Here is a 21,469-nt window from a genome sequence, read left to right on the forward strand (position 1 = left end):
GGATGGCAGGAAGCTTGGCCCCAGTGATGTACTGGGCGGTAGCACTACCCTCTGTAGTGCCTTGCGGTTGGAGGCTGAGCAGTTGCCATACCAGGCAGTGATGCAACCCATCAGGATGCTCTCGATGGTGCAGCTGTAGAAAGTTTTGAGGATCTGAGGACCTTTTCAAATCTTTTCAGTCTTCTGAAGGGCAATAGGTTTTGTCGTGCCCACTTCACCACTGTTTGTGTGCTTGAACCATTTTAGTTTGTTGGTGATGTGGACGCCAAGGAGCTCTAAATCTGCTCCACTACAGCCCGTCGATGAGAATGGGGGTATGCTCGGTCCTCCTTTTCCTGTAGTCCACAATTATATCCTTTGTCTTGATCAGGAGAGGTTGTTGTTTATGCGCCACACGGTCAGGTCTCCGACCTCCTCCCTATAGGCTGTCTCGTCGTTGATCAAGCCTACCACTGTTGTGTCATCTGCAAACTTAATGTTGGTGTTAGAGTCGTGCCTGGCCGTGCAGTCATGAGTGAACTGGCAGTAGAAGAGGGGACTGAGCATGCACCCAAGGGGCCCCAGTGTTGAGGATCAGCGTGGCCGATGTGTTGTTACCTACCCTTACCACCTGGGGACGGCCCGTTAGGAAGTCCAGGATCCAGTTGCAGAGGGAGGTGTTTAGTCCCAGGGTCCTTAGCTTAGTGATGAGCTTTGAGGGCACTATGGTGTTGAAAGCTGAACTGTAGTCAATGAATAGCATTCTCACATAGGTGTTCCTTTTGTCCAGGTGTGAAAGGGCAGTGTGGAGTGCAATAGAGATTGTATCATCTGTGGATCTGTTAGGGCGGTATGCAAATCGGAGTGGGTTTCTGGGATAATGGTGTTGATGTGAGCCATGACCAGCCTTTCAAAGCATTTCATGGCTACAGACGTGAGTGCTACGGGTCGTTAGTCATTTAGGCAGGTTACCTTAGTGTTCTTGGGCACAGGGACTATGGTGGTGTGCTTGAACCATGTTGGTATTACAGACTCAGACAGAGAGAGGTTGAAAATGTCAGTGAAGACCCTTGCCACATTGTCAGCACATGCTCGGAGTACACGTCCTGGTTATCCGTCTGGCCCTGCTGCCTTGTGAATGTTGACCCGTTTAAAAGGTCTTCAATGCCATCGGAAGAATCCCGGAACATATTCCAGTCTGTGCTAGCAAAACAGTCCTGTTATTTAGCATCTACTTCATCTGACCACTTTTTATTGACCGAGTCACTGGTACTTCCTGCTTTAATTTTTTATTGTAAGCAGGAATCATGAGGTTAGAATTATGGTCAGATTTGCCAAATGGAGGGCGAGGGAGAGCTTTGTACGCGTCTCTGTGTGTGGAGTAAAGGTGGTTGAGAGTTTTTTCCCTCTGGTTGCACATTTAACATAACAGCCTTTAACCAGAGTAATCTGCCCTTAATATAGTGGGTTTACTAAACTAAGCCAGGTTCTCATTTCTGGCCTGGTTGTGCCAACAGAGGCAATGTTTTAATCAAATGTGGACCTTCCTGTTGGGGAGATAACTATTTCACACGCCTCTGAGTGGTCAGGGCCACGTACTATGTGGTAATTAATGTTGCCACATAGTACAGGAGCTATGGTGGGATTGAGAAACTCCACTTGATTGTCTCTCATGCAGCTGTTGCAGAGAATAGCTACATGCATTGCATGTGAACAGGAGAGAATGAAATGTGTACTGAAAGAGAAGGGGCAACATGGTGAAAGAATGAAAGTGTAGGGGGGAAGGAAAGGGAGAGAGGAGGATAAGAACGGTTACGCTCAAAGAATATCAGTCAGCCGTCACACTTCTCTAGTCGTCCGGGGTGACCATGCCTACCTTCTTTGGCAGCCTGCCAGAACTCAAACGCCACTCTGAAGGCCTGGGCCACTGTTAACGTCACTGCCTGGGCCTGGGGGGGAAGAGGAAAAGAGAAAGAGAAAGAGAGAGAGAAAGAGAGAAAGAGAGAGAGAGAGAGAGAGAGAGAGAGAGAGAGAGAGAGAGAGAGAGAGAGAGAGAGAGAGAGAGAGAGAGAGAGAGAGAGAGAGAGAGAGAGGCAGGGGGAGATAAACACAATAAGTATGACAAACAAGATGTTGGCTAAGTGTTTTAATCCATTGATGACGGATGCGAGCAGAACTAGGGCCTACTTGACGAAGGAACATTAACCTAGGTGTCATTCCCTACTGTGCAGTCCAACTTCTCCTTTTCATTACAAGTTGTTTCATGCAGCTGGGAGGAAGTGTGGCCTTTGGACCAGAGCTCAATTAACAAGGGGAAGGAAAGAGGGAGTGGCACAATCATTCACAAACCCCCCTTGGAGGGAGACTATTTGAAAGAGGGCCCACAGGCACGCACGGACTCACCACCTTCCTCTTGGTGCAGAGGTAGGCGTGGCACTCCAGAGTTTCGTTCTGTTGGCTCTGGGCGATGTAGGCAAACACTTTGTCGTGCATCTTGTCTGCTGTGCAGTAGGATATCCTGAGGCGGGGATCACAGAGAGACAAACTAGTTTGAATAAAAACCAAAAAATCTAAGAGTCACCGCGGATCACACAACTTCATCTTCACTGAGCCTTTAAGCACACTACAATCAGATTTAGACCCTTAAATCTTTCATTTCCACATCAAATAAACCCAACACATTCCACACAGATTCCGCCCACACACTATAGCGTGCGGGTGGAGAGCCACTCAAAAGATCCAGGCGAAGAGTTTTAACTTGAGGACATTATCTGTAGTTGATCCACAGCGTACCACGGCTCCATCCGTGTCAGCCATAAAGACTGATGCCTGCTGTGTCCGCCCAGCCCACCTGGGCCTGTGGTGTTTTAGCATTATTGGATTGGACCTGGACTCTTAACTACAGTTCTGCTCTTTCTCTAACGCTGGCCCCTGGAACATGCTCTGTTCTGCAGATGTTCAGAGAAATGACATCATTGGTGATATCGTCACCCCAAGACCTGATTGACAGGTGGTTTGGCCAGTCGGATGGGGACCAAGAGAAGAGGGATGACGGGCATAATGAATGACCATCTGCCCTCCCTGTTCCTTTCCACACCAGTACACTGCTGCTCAAATTGTCAACATCACTGCAGAGATCAAATGTCTTGTTTACTAATAACTCAGTGATATAAAAATGCAACGTGTAAAAGGATTCTCCTATAAAAGCCGGATAGTTGGCTAGTTAGTGCTTCAGTATGATGGAGAGTTGAGCGATGTGGTTGTGATTCTGCCAACCCCTCTGTCACTGAGAGCGTAATCCAAGTTCTGGCCTTGAGACCCAGTTAAAACTCCACTTCTCATAAATGTGGAATGTTAGTCAAGTGATTGAAGTTTGACCTAAGCAGTTACAAGTCACACTCTGTTTTTGAAAGGAGAAATTGAGGGTGTGTGTTGTGCTTGCGCACGTGTGCTATCGTGTGTGCCCATTTGTCAGTATTCACACCCCAGGTGAGGGCTCAGACACACAGATGTTGTAGAGGCCTCTTGAGGGAGAGGAGATCACCGCAAATCCCAACACTTTTAGGCTCAACGTGATAGATGAGATGGTCTTGGAAGGGAAAAGAGATTCTGGTGGGGGAAAAAAACTAGTTTTTTTGCAAGTAAAAAAAAATCTGAACTTGGCCTGATAGAATTTCACATTTCAGCTGCTCACAACCAGAGCATGAGTATATCTTCTTCTCTGTCAGTGAAAAGCAGAGAGAGAGAGAAACAAAGAGGGAGACATGAGCACTAACCTGTATATGGAGATGTTCTCAATCAGCTGGTTAGAGGCGTAGTCGTAGAGAATGATTCCTCGAGGGGACACCTTTAATGTCACTTTCTGGAGTTTCTTGCCACTGGCTTTGGCCTAGAAAGACAGACAATATTAAATATTTAAAATCAACTCATGCAATCACAAACATTTGAGAAACTTGCCAGTGTGCAAATCTGTGCTAAAGGTACATATCTAGATTGTCTATTTACATTTCTGCTACCTCCTCCAGTGCTGACACAGAACTTGTTCAAAACACAGCCTTGACAACAGCAGGCATTAATCAAACCTACACGCCCTAGCCTAAACACACTTCCCTCAGAGAAACAAAACACATGATTCAGAAAACCCTGGGGGACGATAACAGCTTTCTAGCTACAATGAATCATTATACTGGAGAAACAGATCTATTAGACAACTTCATACTATAGTCTGAAGGGATGCATCCAGACCCCTCATCTGCTAATGATATCCCTACCAAGACAAGCAGCTTGTTAGAGTTCTATAACACACAAACACCACTCAGGTGCTTAACAATGTCGACAGAGAGCCTTGGGCAGAGCAATCAACAACAGAGCTTGTTTACACCCGGAAAGGAGAAGGACAGCAGTAGAAAGACTCAAGGCAGTCATCTAAGCCATTCTCTAAAATCCTGCTTTCAACCAGTCAATACAATAAGTATTGGGTCCAAAACAACACTACCTAGTGTATTAACTGTCAGGACCTTGTTAGTCTGGTCAGGGTGGCGACAGAGAGCAGAGTGAGTCACCTATGAGACTCTGTCCTGTGTGCCCTGGGCCTGATCAGCGTTCCCTAATTCAATTAGCGTGGAGCTGACAGATTTATTAACAATAAGACTTTATCTTACTGTAGAATAACCCTGGCCAAAGCAACACACAGATGCATCAGTACTAATTGCATCTGGTTCAAATGAAGGCTACAACTTAATGGGAAAATAAATGGGACTGTTATATACTGTGGTGGTACGGGTATTAAAATATAAGGAGTAGATCACAATCCACTGTATGTTTGGGAAAATTGTCAAAAGGGCCTTTAAAGGTCAGAGAATCTATATAGAATGGAGTTTGCATTTTGAGGGGTTGGTGTGCACAACTCCTTGGGAGAGGATGAGTGGGAGTATCGAAGGTCAAGTGTGTGTGTGTGTGTGTTGCTGACCGTGGCAACAATCCTCTTGACGGCGGCTGCGGAGAGCTCCTCTCCTTTGGGCTGCTCCACCAGCGTGACGCCCAGGTACTTGAGCTGGAACACCATGCCCTCCAGCAGGGTCTCCCGTGTGTCTGTCCAGTTCTCTGGCAGCTCTATGGAGAGGAAAGAGGACACATGTGAGAAGAGACAGGTACAGGGGACATACAGGTGACAGGTCAGACTGATGGCCCAGCGTTCTTCCATCTAGAAACAGACGGTAGGCATATTTCTGACATTAGTTTATGATTAGTTTAGGTCATTTAAATTTGCTTCACCAGTTTCTGTGTAACATCCTCCAAGGCCATTGAACTGTACTCTGGTTGTGTGTGACCATTCCTTAGATTGGGGGGGGGGGGGGTAAAGGAGCAGACTTTCTCAGACCAAGGTTTATCATACTAACCACGTTTCCATCCTCAGTTTATATGCGAGTAAAGTCATACCAATTTTATAAATGCCGACAGAATTTGTTCGTTCGACATGGTGGGAACTTTTAGTGTCGGTAAAATGAATTATGAGATAAATGTTAGTGAAAACACCTTTATGCGCAAATATTGATATAATAACCGTCATATCGCAATGATATGGTGTGTGGTCCTCCCACTCGGGAAACCATGTTGTTTATTAGGCTACAGAATAATTAAGTTATGTTCTTATACAACAGGTAGTTTGGAATTCCCATTTTTAGAGCCTATCCTTACCAAGCAATGCACTACCACAACTAGCCTTAGCACCTGTAACTCGTCATGGATGATTTTAAAGTTACCTTAGATTTGTTTTATCCACTAACATTTGAAGAATGGTGCCAACAAGAAGGAAGAAATGAAACAAGAAGAAGAGCAAGTGGACCAGAAACCTGAGCCTAACATTAACATTAGACATGCAGAAATCAGTAGGGCAGTGAAGTTTTTTCTGGAATGGCTGTCAGAAAAGGGGATTAACTGGTAACCCGTTGTATAAAAGCAATACAACACCAGAGGCCATGTCAAAACACCCTCGTGCATTATTGCTGAAATTAACTCCACAGGGTGGTGAAAGTGCACTGTGATGAGCGTGATGCTCCTTTCCAATAAATAGAGGGTCTTATTCTGTTGACATGATAATCAAATAAAAATATTCTCGCTCTTATACATAATAATCTTATCATGTAAACTAGCCTACCCACACTATCTGCGAGCTGTTGGCTACAGCACACATGCCAAGGCTGGAGTAGGCACATTTTAGGGCCAGTATACCAGTATCGCAATATTTTTTTTATGGCAAATATGAAAACACAAAGCAGACCACACTCTCTGGTCCTTTAAAAACCTGCTGTATGTTAAATATTTGAAATAAATAAATGTGACTCTGGATGACAACACTGTTGATTTTCAACATTAAGGCTGTTTTTATAAATAAGTAAAACCTGCTTTGTGTTTTGTTTCCTTGCCATGATACTAACAGACCTAGCACATTGGCTATTTAACGCAACATCTTTTGTGATAAAACTATTGGTAGAGTTGAAAATGCGATGGAAACACTTATTGAACATTAGAGTTTTATTCTGTACATGATAACTTAAGCGAAAAAGTACATTTTGTGTGCACTAGTCATCATGCACTGATCTGTATCCGCAACAAGTCAATTTGGTGGAATCACCACTGTTGGGAAAATGCACATATTTTCTTAATGCAGATTCTTGAATATTTATATATTCAAGAATGCATGAAAATCTGTTGCCAATTCAATGGAAACCTAGCTTCAGCCTTTGGACAGTCACCTTAAAATGTGAAAATCTGCCAAACCAGGCATCTATCCAAATGCAGCAGGGCAAACGTTGGTACATGCAGGGAAGGGATTGGCACATCAAGAGCTTTTGTGTCTGCTCTATTAAAAACGTTATCAAAACAGTAAGAATCAGGTACATTTTGTCAGAATGCTGCTCTCCCTACATAACCGTTCCTTCAAAAAGTTCATTTGAAATTCTATTAGTGTTCCTTGTTATTGTAGGTTCCCCTCCGGTCTATGAAACAATGACATTCAATTAATCTAATATTGTAATATTATGAGATGAATAGGAGCCCTGCCATTTCATTTCTTGAGCCTTTTAACTCCAGAATACGCTGTGAGCAGCTCAAGGGCTCTCTCCCTCGATCTCTGTATAAGGCCAGATTGACTAAATGCCTCAGGCTTAGGACAGAACAACAGTTAGAGCTGAGCAAAGCAGAGGACTACTATTACCTATAGCCAACTACCCCTCTCCCATGACACCTCAGTCTCAGCCAAGGCCATGAGGGATCACTGCATATATTAAGTTATTAAATTCTTGTACCTGAGCTCCTAGAGTGTGCGGCTCTCCTTTAATTTCAGGGATCACTGCAATAGAGGAACACAAACGAATATGCACAGACATGCACACAATCCTCTACATAGCTGCGATTGACATATCAGGCTTCTTATTCAGAGTGCCTTAAGCACCACGTTTAAATACACTGACTTAATGATTTGTGTTACAGGCTTAGATCTGAAAGGCTGGCCAGTACACTGAAATAGCCTAATTCATGTTTCAGAGACGAAAGACGAATGACAAAGGTTGTTTTGGACTGTTTTCAATATAAAAACAAATGTTTAATCTTCATACTGCACTTCCTTCCTGAAAACAGAAAACATAAAAAAGGTCTGTATCAAAAAAGAAAATGGTAGAAACTTACACTCGATAGTGACACAGGAATTTGGAAGGGAAGAGATGACATACACACAGCTAGGATTACAACAGCTAGGATCTCCAAGGACTGGGATGCTGCCCCACACACACCCTCCAACACCTCAAACCTTTTATTGACTCGTTGCTCTTAAGAGGAGCATTCACAAGCATCAGGGTGCTCATTTCTGTTAGACCACCATGAGACATGGCCACCTGCCCCCTTGCCACTGCTCATTTCTTGGGAGGTCTCTGGTGGTCAGTGATATATGTTGACCTCAGGGTCATCTAGATGGAAGATCCTGTCTTCACAGCAGCCGTGGTCTTACAGAGACATTTAGCCAACTGCAAAGGTTACTACTGTAGGTTAAAATCATGCTGGGAGCATCAAAGGTAAACCCATGGATTGGATTCCATGTAGGCTATTCTTCACTGCAAAAGGTTCAGATTCTTATGCTTTCACCCTATGGAGCCACAGTCATATTCTACCAATGTAAAATGCCTGAGGTCTAGCTTGCTACTTTGCTTGCGTTTCAGAAACAAAATCTACTCATCGAAGGCCACACTCGAAGGCCACACTCAAGGACACTGGTTTGAAAAGTGCAACAACGTGACTTCCCTTTAAAACCTAACAAGGAGTTGAAACTAGAAACAAACATTTTCAAATAGGGAATCTATAATTTTCATCTCTCTCCCCACCCTTGGCGACCAGCCTTCAGTAAACACAGGCTTTGTCCATTCCAACCTCCTCAATCCATCCATCCTTCTCCATTTTATACTAAGTAGTACTGTGCACCTCCCATAGTCTTTTCTTGACTTGGTGACTGAAGAAACCTCTGGTGGCGTATGCATGGGTGTCCAAGCTGTGTGCTAGTAGCTTCTTAGGGCTGAGTTCCCGCTAACGGGATCGATACGACAACAGCCAGTGAAAGTGCAGGGCGCCAAATTCAAAACAACAGAAATCCCATAATTAAAATTCCTCAAACATAGAAGTATTTCACACCATTTTAAAGATACACTTCTTGTTAATCCCACCACAGCGTCCGATTTCAAATATGCTTTACGGCGAAAGCACCACAAACGATCAAAGCCAAGTCACAGATAAACACAGCTATTTTTCCAGCCAAAGAGTCACAAAAATCAGAAATAGCGATAGAATTAATCCCTAACTTTTGATGATCTTCATCAGATGACGCTCATGTTACACAATACATTTATGTTTTGTTCAATAAAGTTCATATTTATATCAAAAAATCTCAGTATACATTGGTGCGTTGTTCAGTAGTTCCAAAAACATCCGATGATTTTGCAGAGAGCCACATCAATTTACAGAAATTCCCATAATAAATGTTGATGAAAATACAAGTGTTATGCATAGAACTCTTTGTGGCACCTGACCACACAACTGAACAGTAGCACAGGTGTGACAAAACTAGGGCCTGTAGGACCTGCCTTGTTGATAGTGTCGTTAAAAAGGCAGATCAGCGCTTAGCTACTGTTGAATCAATATGTTTTGACCATGACAGTTTACAATCCAGGGTTACTCCAAGCAGTTCAGTCACCTCAACCTGCTCAACTTCCAAATTATTTATTACCACATTTAGTTGAGGTTTAGGGTCCCAAATACAATGCTTTTAGTTTATAAAATATTTACAGTGCATTCGGAAAGTATTCAGACCCCTTCCCTTTCTCCACATTTTGTTACAGCCTTATTCTAAAATGGATTAAATGCACATTGTTTCCTCCTCAATCTACACACAATACCCATAATGACAACACGAAAACAAGTACAAATATTTTGCAAATTTAAAAAAACGAATATCTTATTTACATAAGAATTCAGACCCTTTGCTATAAGACTTGAAATTGAGCTCAGGTGCATCCTGTTTCCATTGACCATCCTTAAGATGTTTCTACAACTTGACTGGAGTCCACTTGTGGTAAATTCAATTGATTGGACATGATTTGGAAAGGCACACACCTGTCTATATAAATTCCCACAGTTGACAGTGCAAAAACCAAGCCATGGGGTCAAAGGAGTTCCGAGACAGGATTGTGTCAAGGCACAGATCTGGCGAAGGGTGCCAAAATAATTCTGCAGCATTACCGGTCCCCAAGAACACAGTGGCCTCCATCATTCTTAAATGGAAGAAGTTTGGAACCACCAAGACTCTTCCTAGAGCTGGCTGCCCTGCCAAACTGAATAAACAGGGGAGAAGCGCCTTGGTCAGGGAGGTTGACCAAGAACCCGATGGTCACTCTGACAGCGCTCCTCTGTGGAGATGGGAGAACCTTCCAGAAGGACAACCAGCTCTGCAGCACTCCACCAACCAGGCCTTTATGGTAGAGTGGCCAGACAGAAGCCAGTCCTCAGTAAAATGCACAACATCCGGCTTGGAGTTTGCCAAAGTCACCTAAAAGGACTCGGACCATGAGAAAAAATATTTTCTAGTTTGATGAAACCAAGATTGAACTCTTTGGCCTGAATGCCAAGCATCACATCTGGAGGAAACCTGGCACCTTCACTACAGTGAAGCATGGTGTTGGCAGCATCATGCTGTGGGGATGTTTTTCCAGTGGCAGGGACTGGGAGACTAGGATCGAGGGAAAGGTGAATGGAACAAAGTACAGAGTGATCCTTGATAAAAACCTGCTCCAGAGCGCTCAGGACGTTAGACTGGGGGGGAAGGTTCGCCTTCCAACAGGACAACGACCCTAGGCACACAGCCAAGACAACACAGGAGTGGCTTCGGGACAAGTCTCTGAAGTGGCCCAGCCAAAGCCCAGAATTGAACCCGATCGAACATCTCTGGAGAGACCGGAAAATAGCAAGCTTGAGAAGAATGGAAGAAACTCCCCAAATACAGATGTGCCAAGCTTATAGCATCATACCCAAGACAAGGCTGTAATCGCTGCCAAAAGGTGCTTCAACAAAATACTGAGTAAAGGGTCTGAATACTTTTGTAATTATGATTTTTTTTTTTTGTAATCAAATTGCAAAAACACCCCAAAAAACAGTTTTTGTTTTGTCATTATGGGTTATTGTGTGATGAGGAAAAAAACTATTTAATCAATTTTAGAATAAGGCTGTAACATAACAAAATGTGTAAAAAGTCAAGGGTTCTGAATACTTTCCGAATGCACTAGAACTTATTCCTTGCCACCCATTCTGAAACTAACTGCATTTCTTTGTTAAGTGTTGCAGTGATTTCACTCGCTGTAGTAGCTGACGTGTATAGTGTTGAGTCATCAGCATGCATAGACACACTGGCTTTACTCAAGGCCAGTGGCATGTCATTAGTAAAGATTGAAAAAAAAGTAAGGGGGCTAGACAGCTGCCCTGGGGCATTCCTGATTCTACCTGGACTATGCTGGAGAGGCTTCCATTAAAATAATGCCCTCTGTATTCTGTTAGACAGGTAACTCTTTATCCACAATACAGCAGGGGGTGTAAAGCCATAACACATAGGTTGTTCCAGCAGCAGACTACGTCAAAAGCCACACTGAAGTCTAACAAAACAGCTCCCACAATCTTTTCATCCCCAATTTCTCTCAGCCAATCAATAATTTGTGGAAGTGCCGTGCTTGTTGAATGTCCTTCCCTAGAAGCGTGCTGAAAGTCTTTTCAATTTGTTTACATTAAAATAGCATTGTACCTTGATCGGACCACAAAGGTCTTAAAAGCTATAGTACCCGAAAGGGCATCAAGCCGTCTGAAATTACAAGCATCTGCATACATTAGACACTTTACTTTTCCCTCCAGGGGCATTTCCTCCATTCTTTTATCTCAACACACGTGTACTGCGTGGTTCACTGAGACCAATCCCTACTAGAGGCTGTGGGGTTGACAACAGTTCACTCTAAATACAGAGGCTCAGTGTAATCCTTTCTCCTTGTCCCCCCCCCCCTCCCGCTCTCTCAGAACCATAAATATACATGGCTGTGCGCTTTCGCTTCTTCCGTCCCTCCCCTCGCTCTTCCCTCACACTCTCTCCTTACTTCTTAAAGAAAACCACAGGAGTGGCTGAGATAAGCAGGGCAAGAGATAATATACTCCAGCAAAATTATATACCAAAGTGAAAACATTTATGCTATTTTCATGCCCAAAAGCAATTTAGTGATGGAGGGAGGGCCAATTCTCCACATGCCAATTACTCCTGAAATAGCTACATTAAAGTACATTCACCCTTTGAAGCCAAACTCAAAATGTCTATGAGAGAGGGGTAGCCTATTCTAAGAGTGCTGCTTCGTATGGATAATAATCCATTTCCATATTGTAACAGAGCGCCACATTCTCATTCTTCTCCTCTTGCTGCCCAGGAGAGGTTATTAGCTCACACTTCAAAGGCTGCCTATGCTGGCTGGACCACAGCGCTGCCTGTAACTGAGTGCTGGACGCTGGAACACTGCTGCACACACGGCCTAGGCCGTTTGGCAGCGACAGAGGACCACAGCTGCTCCCAGAACAGGGGCCGTGAGTATGGTCGACCCAGCCCGTGATCTTCAAAGCCAAGCCTGGATAATGAAATGGTAGAGGTGTGTGTGTGTGTGTGTGTGTGTGTGTGTGTGTGTGTGTGTGTGTGGAGGCGACTCTGACTGAGGCACTGGAGGGACAGGTGTCTACTTCTGCTGCCATGGGACGACATTAAGAACAGACCATCTCACACCAAAGCCAGCTTCTGCACAGTGCACACAGATTAATTGACCAAAGCATGTTCACTCCGCATGGGGAAATGGGCAGAGTGGAGGAAAACCCAGTGAACAGGCAAAACACACACACACACACACACACACACACACACACACACACGTGTGGACTGAAATTGAATCAAGGCCAAAGTAGGGAAAAAGAAAAGAGATTCCCCTAAAGTGGCCCACATACAGTGGGGCAAAAAAGTATTTAGTCAGCCACCAATTGTGCAAGTTCTCCCACTTAAAAAGATGAGAGGCCTGTAATTTTCATCATAGGTACACTTCAACTATGACAGACAAAATGAGAAAAAAAATCCAGAAAATCACATTGTAGGATTTTTTATGAATTTATTTGCAAATTATGTTGGAAAATAAGTGTTTGGTCAATAACAAAAGTTTCTGAATACTTTGTTATATACCCTTTGTTGGCAATGACAGAGGTCAAATGTTTTCTGTAAGTCTTCACAAGGTTTTCACACACTGTTGCTAGTATTTTGGCCCATTTTGGCCCAGTCTCCTCTAGAGCAGTGATGTTTTGGGGCTGTTGCTGGGCAACATGGACTTTCAACTCCCTCCAAAGATTTTCTATGGGGTTGAGATCTGGAGACTGGCTAGGCCACTCCAGGACCTTGAAATGCTTCTTACGAAGCCACTCCTTCGTTGCCTGGGCGGTGTGTTTGGGATCATTGTCATGCTGAAAGACCCAGCCACGTTTCATCTTCAATGCCCTTGCTGATGGAAGGAGGTTTTCACTCAAAATCTCACGATACATGGCCCCATTCATTCTTTCCTTTACACGGATCAGTCGTCCTGGTCCCTTTGCAGACAAACAGCCCCAAAGCATGATGTTTCCACCCCCATGCTTCACAGTAGGTATGGTGTTCTTTGGATGCAACTCAGCATTCTTTGTCCTCCAAACACAACGAGTTGAGTTTTTACCAAAAAGTTATATTTTGGTTTCATCTGACCATATTACATTCTCCCAATCTTCTTCTGGATCATCCAAATGCTCTCTAGCAAACTTCAGACAGGCTTGGACATGTATTTGCTTAAGCAGGGGGACACGTCTGGCACTGCAGGATTTGAGTCCCTGGCGGCGTAGTGGGTTACTGATGGTAGGCTTTGTTACTTTGGTCCCAGCTCTCTGCAGGTCATTCACTAGGTCCCCTCGTGTGGTTCTGGGATTTTTGCTCACCGTGCTTGTGATCATCTTGACCCCATGAGGTGAGATCTTGCGTGGAGCCCCAGATCGAGGGAGATTATCAGTGGTCTTGTATGTCTTCCATTTCCTAATAATTGCTCCCACAGTTGATTTCTTCAATCCAAGCTGCTTACCTATTGCAGGTCCAGTCTTCCCAGCCTGGTGCAGGTCTACAATTTTGTTTCTGGTGTCCTTAGACAGCCCTTTGGTCTTGGCTATAGTGGAGTTTGGAGTGTGACTGTTTGAGGTTGTGGACAGGTGTCTTTTATACTGATAAGTTCAAACAGGTACCATTAATACAGGTAACGAGTGGAGGACAGAGGAGCCTCTTAAAGAAGAAGTTAAAGTCTGTGAGAGCCAAAAATCTTGCTTGTTTGTAGGTGAGCAAATACTTATTTTCCACCATAATTTGCAAATAAATTCATTAAAAATCCTACAATGTGATTTCCTGGATTTGTTTTCTCATTTTGTCTGTCATAGCTGAAGTGTACCTATTATGAAAATTACAGGCCTCTCATCTTTTTAAGTGGGAGAACTTGCACAATTGGTGGCTGACTAAATACTTTTTTGCCCCACTGTACATTCCTGTAGGTATATTTCTGTTTGAGGTAATACAACATATGCCCCTCTATAAATAAAAGACAAGGCCCTTTTTAAAAATCCCATTATCAGGCACCACCATCATGAATTAACAATGAGACAGTTACAGGAATACAGAATCCCCTTTAATGTATAGACATTCTCCAAACAGTAGACTATTCACCACAGTCAGTCTGTCATAGCTGTGTGAAGTGTGATCCAATTCCAGTGTCTTCTGTCACAGCAGATAGAATGGTGCTTCCCTCAGAGCTGTGGCAGTGAGAGGTGTCAGACTAATCCTGCAGAGAGACAGAGGGAGCAGTCTGCTCCACAGCCCTCTAATCAAACAAGCTGTGAGGAGCCCACTGACACACTGCCGTGCTGATACACCACCACCAGTCCTCTGCTTCTCCTCTCCTCCTCGATCAGACCAGTCTTAACACATCAGTCACGAAGGGAGGGAGGGAGGGGGGGAAACAAATAAACCCTACTACCTTCCTCCTCCCTTCTTTCTCTCCATCCGTCAGTGTTCTACCTCATCTGAACCCAGAATAGTTTCAGGGGACTGTGCCTAGTGAAAATGACCTTATTTGGCCCCCACTGTCTTGTTGTGTCTTATGGTGAAGTGGAGCTTGTCTGGTAGCTGTATCGTGGGAAGATGGCAGCAGTGAGATAAAACCAGTGATCTGCTCTGAATATCAAACAGATGTGCCAGCGGCTACAAACTGTCTCCTAGACTACTGGTAGGCAAGAGTGTTAGCCGGTAATTGATTGACAGTGAATGGACATTCTGCCCATCTGAGGTCTCTCAGTACTAGTGGGAAGCAGGGTTCATTTGGTCAAAAATAACTATGGCAACAAAAAAAAACACAAACAAAAAAAAACACACACAAAAAAAAAAAAACACTTGTCAACCTATTTTTCCTGACTAAAACTATGACAATAAGGAGACACCTTTGAAAAAAACGATAACTATTACAAATGACTTTTAATTTTATGAAATTTTTACAAAACAAGAACATTTGACATGAAGCTGCTTTTCATCGGTTTAGTCCAATCAATCCATACAAACTTTTTGTCAGAATTGAAAATGTTCAGTTCTGTGGTTGATTGAGCTGAACTGCCCAGCTCTCCCACACAGCTCCCAGGCGGTCACTTCCGTCATTCGTCAATCTTCTGAACTGATGCGAAGCCAGGACACTTGACTTGTACCTAACCTCAACTAGAAACAATGTTTAACCTTCTCTTACTTTCATCTAGGCTATCTTTTCTTTGATCACGTCAGAATCTCCATTTTCCCATGTGCACCGTTATTCATTCAGCTGTGTCGCTGCTCTGGCAAATGCGAGTTGTGGCTGCTTTTTATCATATGGGAAAAATAAATGCTATTTGTTGAATATTAGGAGTACAGTAATACTTCTGGCATTTTTGTAAAGCTCAAATTCTCCCCTTTTCAAGGAAACCACTGTTATTTAAAGAACACCTTCTTACCTGTCTAACAGAATACACTCTTTATCCACAATATAGCAGGGGGTGTAAAGCCATAACACATGTTCTTCCAGCAGCAGACTATGATCGATAATGTCAAAAGTCGCACTGAAGTCTAAGAAAACCGCTCCCACAATGCTTTTATCAATTTCTCTCAGTCATTTGTGTAAATGCCGTGCTTGTTGAATATCCTTCTGTATAAGTGTGCTGAAAGTCTGTAAAATATCATTGTATCTGGTAAAACACAGTTAAGAACATAAAGCCTCAATTATATTAACTAATGAAAAAAATATATATTTTATTTAGTATGGGACAGACTATCAACCTCTCCTGGTACAACGAGCAGTGGAGATGCCAACATTTCTGATCAGGGGGATTGGAATCAAAGGGACTGCAGGCCTGACACCATGGAGAGGAGAGACAGAGGAGGCAGAGGGTAAGCAGATACTGCAGGGTGCTGTGCCAGGAAGTGAGGAAGTGAGGCTGGAGATTAAGAGGTGGGGAGACAGAGGGTCACATCAGATCACTGATGTCTCCACCATCAACAACCGCAGTTACCGCAGATAGAGGACAGGAATCCAGCCCGCTCATCTAAGTATAGGCTACCCTCTGCCCTAGAACTAAAGACAAGAGGGGGAGTGGGAGGGTGAAAGACAGTGAGGGAAAGACAGACAAGGAGAGAGAGAACAAATGAGAGTCAAACAGAGCAAGACGAAATAAAGAGGTGCACACACACTCTCAACCAGAAGGAGACATCCCACAGCCAGTCTGACAGGCCATTACACGTTATTCAGATATGTGGGACATGCAACAGTCTTTAATCACCGTGGAAACAGGCAGTAACTCTCAGAGAATGCAGCCCGAGCAGACAGCGATAGGGAGGCTCAGAGCGACTGAAGGAGATAGGCATTCAATGATACAGACTATGAAAACACAAATCATGGCTGTGCATTTCCACGATGTGACAGCCTAGGGTGTTCATGGTTTCTAGCCATGGCGTTAAGAATCTCAAGACAGGCTATTCACTAGTTGACAAGGGAATGCTGATGCCCCCTTAATAGCATCAACAAAAGGAAAGACACAAACAAACCCAGCCCTCTCAGAGATCCACCTATTTTACACAACACCATGTAGGCTATGTGGTGACAAGCCAGATCAGGTTGCCAGGTCTTCAGTGAGTGGAGTAAAGTGGTAGCTGACGTGGGCTAACCCACTCACCTTACACATGGGCAGAGAAAAGGCACTTACTGTCTCTCAAGTACTCCCTCTCTAGTATCATCGCAACGGCAGCCCAAATCAAGTCCCTGTAAAGCCACACGGACATGAGAAACTAAAACTATTAAGAAATTAGTTACTAAGTCAGTCAGTTACACAACAAGAATTTGTTCTTAACTGACTTGCCTAGCTAAAAAATTTTTTTTTAATTAATGTAGCGGTAAAAAATAAATAATAGGTGGGTAAACTCTGATTGTCGGTCACGCTGAAAAAGGTAATGCTTCCTATACTTAATGCATTTTCTGCAAAGGGTGAGTAAACAGTTGGGCAAATTAAAAAAGGTGGGAAAAATGGTGTTACCCTCCACTACACCCCAACCTTTGGCCTTCCTCCTCCCACTGGCAGGCTGAATGACTTGTGCCTGAGCCAGTGGGAGGGAAGGGGTCTGCTGCTCTACTCTGCTGTGCTGTGCTGCTCTACTCTGCTGTGCTGTGCTGCTCTACTCTGCTGTGCTGCTCCAGGTTACATACAAACACAAACAAGACTTTCAGGTCAATTAACAAGCCCCGCAGCTCCAGAAAGTCAAGCCTGCTGTATCAAAAGTTTTGCCTTTGTAGAGCCTGAACAAGTTTCCGACAGTTGAGCGCTCCCTGCATGGGTTTGGTGTTGAGCAGAGCTGAATGCTGCCGGCCTGGCTAAATGAATGAGCCTGCAAATAGCTCCTGGTCCATGAAGTAACTAAGCACTCTGATCCCCAGCAGAATGCAGGCCTGTCAAAGAGGCATTGTTTAGACTAGAGCAGGCCCAACCCTCCGCTCTGCCCACCTGCATATGACCTACTGTACTCCCACCACATACAAAAAAGAGTAGGGATTCATTTTCAACAGTCCTTTAATTCTTGCACTCATATGCATGTAAACTCTCTTTCGGTCATATAGCCACACACAGAACTTCAATTGTCGGATGGTGGGGAGTAAATGTCATGGCTTGCACTGGGATGTGCATATTGAAGATGGCAGTGGCCCAGTCAGCAGTGTGGCTGTTAACCAGGGACAGAGTTAACACACAACTAGCCACCCTGTGTATGTGTGAGTACAGTAAACACAGTGGGGAATCTGGGACGGACACACACACACACACAACCTACCCACCAGGTCTGACAGTGACTATCTTTATGAGTGTGTGCACATGTATTTGCCAACATGTGGACACTTTCAAACACAAACAAGAGGTGATCCAGGGAGAACAGCCTTCGCGTCAGTGACAGAATGGACGGTGCTGTTTGGGGACAGAACTCAGTTTGGAAGTACACAGCCTAAAAACAAACAGGACTGAGATGTGTATTGATCTCATGGCCTGTTACAACAATGCTAGAGATATAGCTCCATGTCCACCAATCACTATGCTGAACTCCAGAGTAGTGCTGTCGGACAGAGCAGAGTCTGATTTAAGGGCTCATCTGACCTATCTATCTATCTCCCCTCACCTCCTAGTGAAGAGTCATCTGATTCCAATCAGGGTACTTAGTGCTCATTGAGTAACCTGCAGACTCAGACCTGGAGAGAGCTCTGGGGAGCAGGAGAGATTCACTCGTGGTGAGATTCACTTCACTTGTTTTCACAGGTAAAAAGAGTGATTTAAACCACGGGAGATACATGATTTACTTCACATACAGTATGTTTGGCACAGTAGTGAGTAAGAACTCCTGTATGTCACATTATGCATTTAAACCCACTCAACCCTGTCTTGTGCCTACTAGCCTATGTGCATAGCAGTGCCTGGCACCAACTCCAGCTCCTCACAGAGACAGAGAAGTGGCTGCTGTGGAGGCAGTGGACTGAAAGGAGGCTTTGTGAGACAGGCTGGGGGACAGTATGGAAAGGTTGATGAGGCCAGTGGAGACTGGAGAGTAAGGAGGTGTGCAGCTGTGACAGACTTCTTCTGCCTGGTACACAGTAGTACACGCTATTGCTGCTGCTTTCAACTCAGCTACTGAGGGGAGAGTTGAGATGTTTACATTACGTCAGAGGCTTAGAGCAATATTATACACTTTCACATATAAAACATGGACCAACGTACTCTATAGTACATGTCAAGTGTTTACTTTACAGCTGGAACATTTTCCAAGCCTGTCCAGGCAATTAAGAAAAGTGCACAGTGCACTTCTATGGAGGACCAGACCTGCCGTAATTAGAATTAAATAAATGCACACAATTTAAAAAATGAGCAAAGAAATACAAAAATAATGACTAAAATTACTACATTCTATACATATGTTTTTTTTTATGTATGTATTATCCAATTATTCAAACATTTCATTTGATTAATTTATATATTTATTTACACTGCACAAAAATATAACATATCAAAAATAAAATAAAATGTTTTGTCACATACACATGGTTAGCAGATGTTAATGCGAGTGTAGCAAAATACTTGTGCTTCTAGTTCCGACCATGCAGAAATATCTAACAAGCAATCTAACCTAACAATTTCAAAACAACTAACTTATACACACAAGTTTAAAGGAATGAATATGTCCATAAAAATATATGAATGAGTGATGGCCGAACGGCATAGGCAAGATGCAGTAGATACTATAGAGTATATACATTTGAGAGGAGTAATGTAGGGTATGTAAACATTATATAAAGTGGCATTGTTTAGTGGCTAGTGATACATTTATTACATACATTTTTCCATTATTAAAGTGGCTAGAGTTGAGTCAGTATGTTGGCAGCAGCCACTCAATGTTAGTGATGGCTGTTTAACAGTCTGATGGCCTTGAGATAGAAGCTGTTTTTCAGTCTCTCGGTCCCCGCTTTGATGCATCTGTACTGACCTCGCCTTTTGGATGATAGCGGGGTGAACAGGCAGTGGCTCGGGTGGTTGTTGTGTATTGATTAAAGAAAGGCATTGATGTTTATGGTTAGGTACACGTTGGTGCAACGACAGTCCTTTTTCCGCGAATGCGCACCGCATCGATTACATGAAACGCAGGACACGCTAGATAAACTAGTAATATCATCAACCATGTGTAGTTAACGAGTGATGATTATTTTTACAAGATAAGTTGAATGCTAGCTAGCAACTTACCTTGGCTTCTTACTGCATTCACGTAACAGGTAGGCTCCTCGTGGAGTGCAATGAGAGGCAGGTGGTTAGGGCGTTGGACTAGTTAACTGTAAGGTTGCAAGATTGAATCCTCGAGTTGACAAGGTAAAAATCTGTCATTCTGCCACTGAACAAGGCAGTTAGCCCACCGTTCCTAGGCCGTCATTGAAAATAAGAATGTGTTCTTAACTGACTTGCCTAGTTAAATAAAGTTGTAAATAAATAAATAGGCCAAATCAGTGTCCAAAAATACCGATTTCCAATTGTTATGAAAACTTGAAAATCTGCCCTAATTAATCAGCCATTCCGATTAATCGGTCGACCTCTACTGTCTGTATGGGTGGAGCATTTCAGTTTGTCCGTGATGTGTACGCCGAGGAACTTTAAACTTTCCACCTTCTCCACTACTGTCCCGTCGATGTGGATAGGGGGCTGCTCCCTCTGCTGTTTCCTTAAGTCCACGATCACCTCCTTTGTTTTGTTGACATTGAGTGTGAGGTTATTTTCCCGACACCACACTCCAAGGGCCCTCACCTCCTCCCTGTAGGCCGTCTCGTCGTTGTTGGTAATCAAGCCTACCCCTAGTGGCATCTGCAAACTTGTTGATTGAGTTGGAGGCGTGCATGGCCACGCAGTTATAGGTGAACAGGGAGTACAGGAGAGGGCTGAGAACACACCCACGTGAGGCCCCAGTGTTGAGGATCAGTGGAGTGGAGATGTTACCTACCCTCACCACCTGGGGACAGCCCGTCAGGAAGTCCAGGACCCAGTTGCACAGGGTGGGGTAGAGACCCAGGGTCTCGAGTTTAATGGTGAGTTTGGAGGGTACTATGGTGTTAAATGCTGAGCTGTAGTCGATGAACAGCATTCTTACAAGAGGAATACCTATATCTAGATGGGTTAGGGCAGTGTGCCGTGTGATTGCGTCGTCTGTGGACCTATTGGGGCGGGTCTACACGCAACAACTTCAAAGATTTTATTGAGTTACAGTTCATATAAGGAAATTTTTCAATTGAAATAAATTCACAAGGCCCTAATCACATGACTGGGAATACAGATATGCATCTGTTGGTCACAGATAGGGGCGTGGATCAGAAAACCAGTCAGTATCTGGTGTGAACACCATTTGCCTCATGCAGCGTGACATCTCCTTCACATAGAGTTGATCATGCTGTTGATTGTGGCCAGTGGGATGTTGTCCCACTTCTCTTCAATGGCTGTGCAAAGTTGCTGGATATTGGCGGGAACTGGAACATGCTGTCGTACACGTCAATCCAGAGCATCCCAAACATTGGGTTTCAGTACCTCATCACAGTATCTCTGTGCATTCAAATTTGCATCGATAAAATGCAATTGTGTTTGTTGTCTGTAGCTCAAGCCTGCCCATAACCCCACCACGGGGCACTGTTCACAACAATGACATCAGCAAACCACTCGCCCACACTGCCATCTGCCCAGGTACAGTTGAAACCGGGATTCATCCGTGAAGAGCACACTTCTCCAGCATGCCACTGGCCATCGAAGG

The 21,469-nt window shown here is 43.9% G+C and overlaps 1 protein-coding gene across 6 annotated transcripts in view; it reads right to left on the reverse strand.

The window, feature by feature from the left end:
- Window positions 1-21,469, reverse strand: part of LOC139375294 (low density lipoprotein receptor adapter protein 1-B-like) — a 73,778-nt gene that overhangs the window by 33,450 nt on the left and 18,859 nt on the right. For all 6 annotated transcript variants that reach the window (XM_071116928.1, XM_071116932.1, XM_071116934.1 and 3 more), the window contains exons 2-5: window positions 4,949-5,091; window positions 3,756-3,868; window positions 2,383-2,497; window positions 1,856-1,928 (exon numbers count right to left, since the gene is read on the reverse strand). In XM_071116928.1, coding sequence (XP_070973029.1) covers window positions 1,856-1,928; window positions 2,383-2,497; window positions 3,756-3,868; window positions 4,949-5,091 — 444 coding nt within the window. The remainder of the gene's footprint in view (window positions 1-1,855; window positions 1,929-2,382; window positions 2,498-3,755; window positions 3,869-4,948; window positions 5,092-21,469) is intronic.

The sequence above is a fragment of the Oncorhynchus clarkii genome, chromosome 19, assembly GCF_045791955.1.
Source record: "Oncorhynchus clarkii lewisi isolate Uvic-CL-2024 chromosome 19, UVic_Ocla_1.0, whole genome shotgun sequence".
NCBI lineage: Eukaryota > Metazoa > Chordata > Actinopteri > Salmoniformes > Salmonidae > Oncorhynchus > Oncorhynchus clarkii.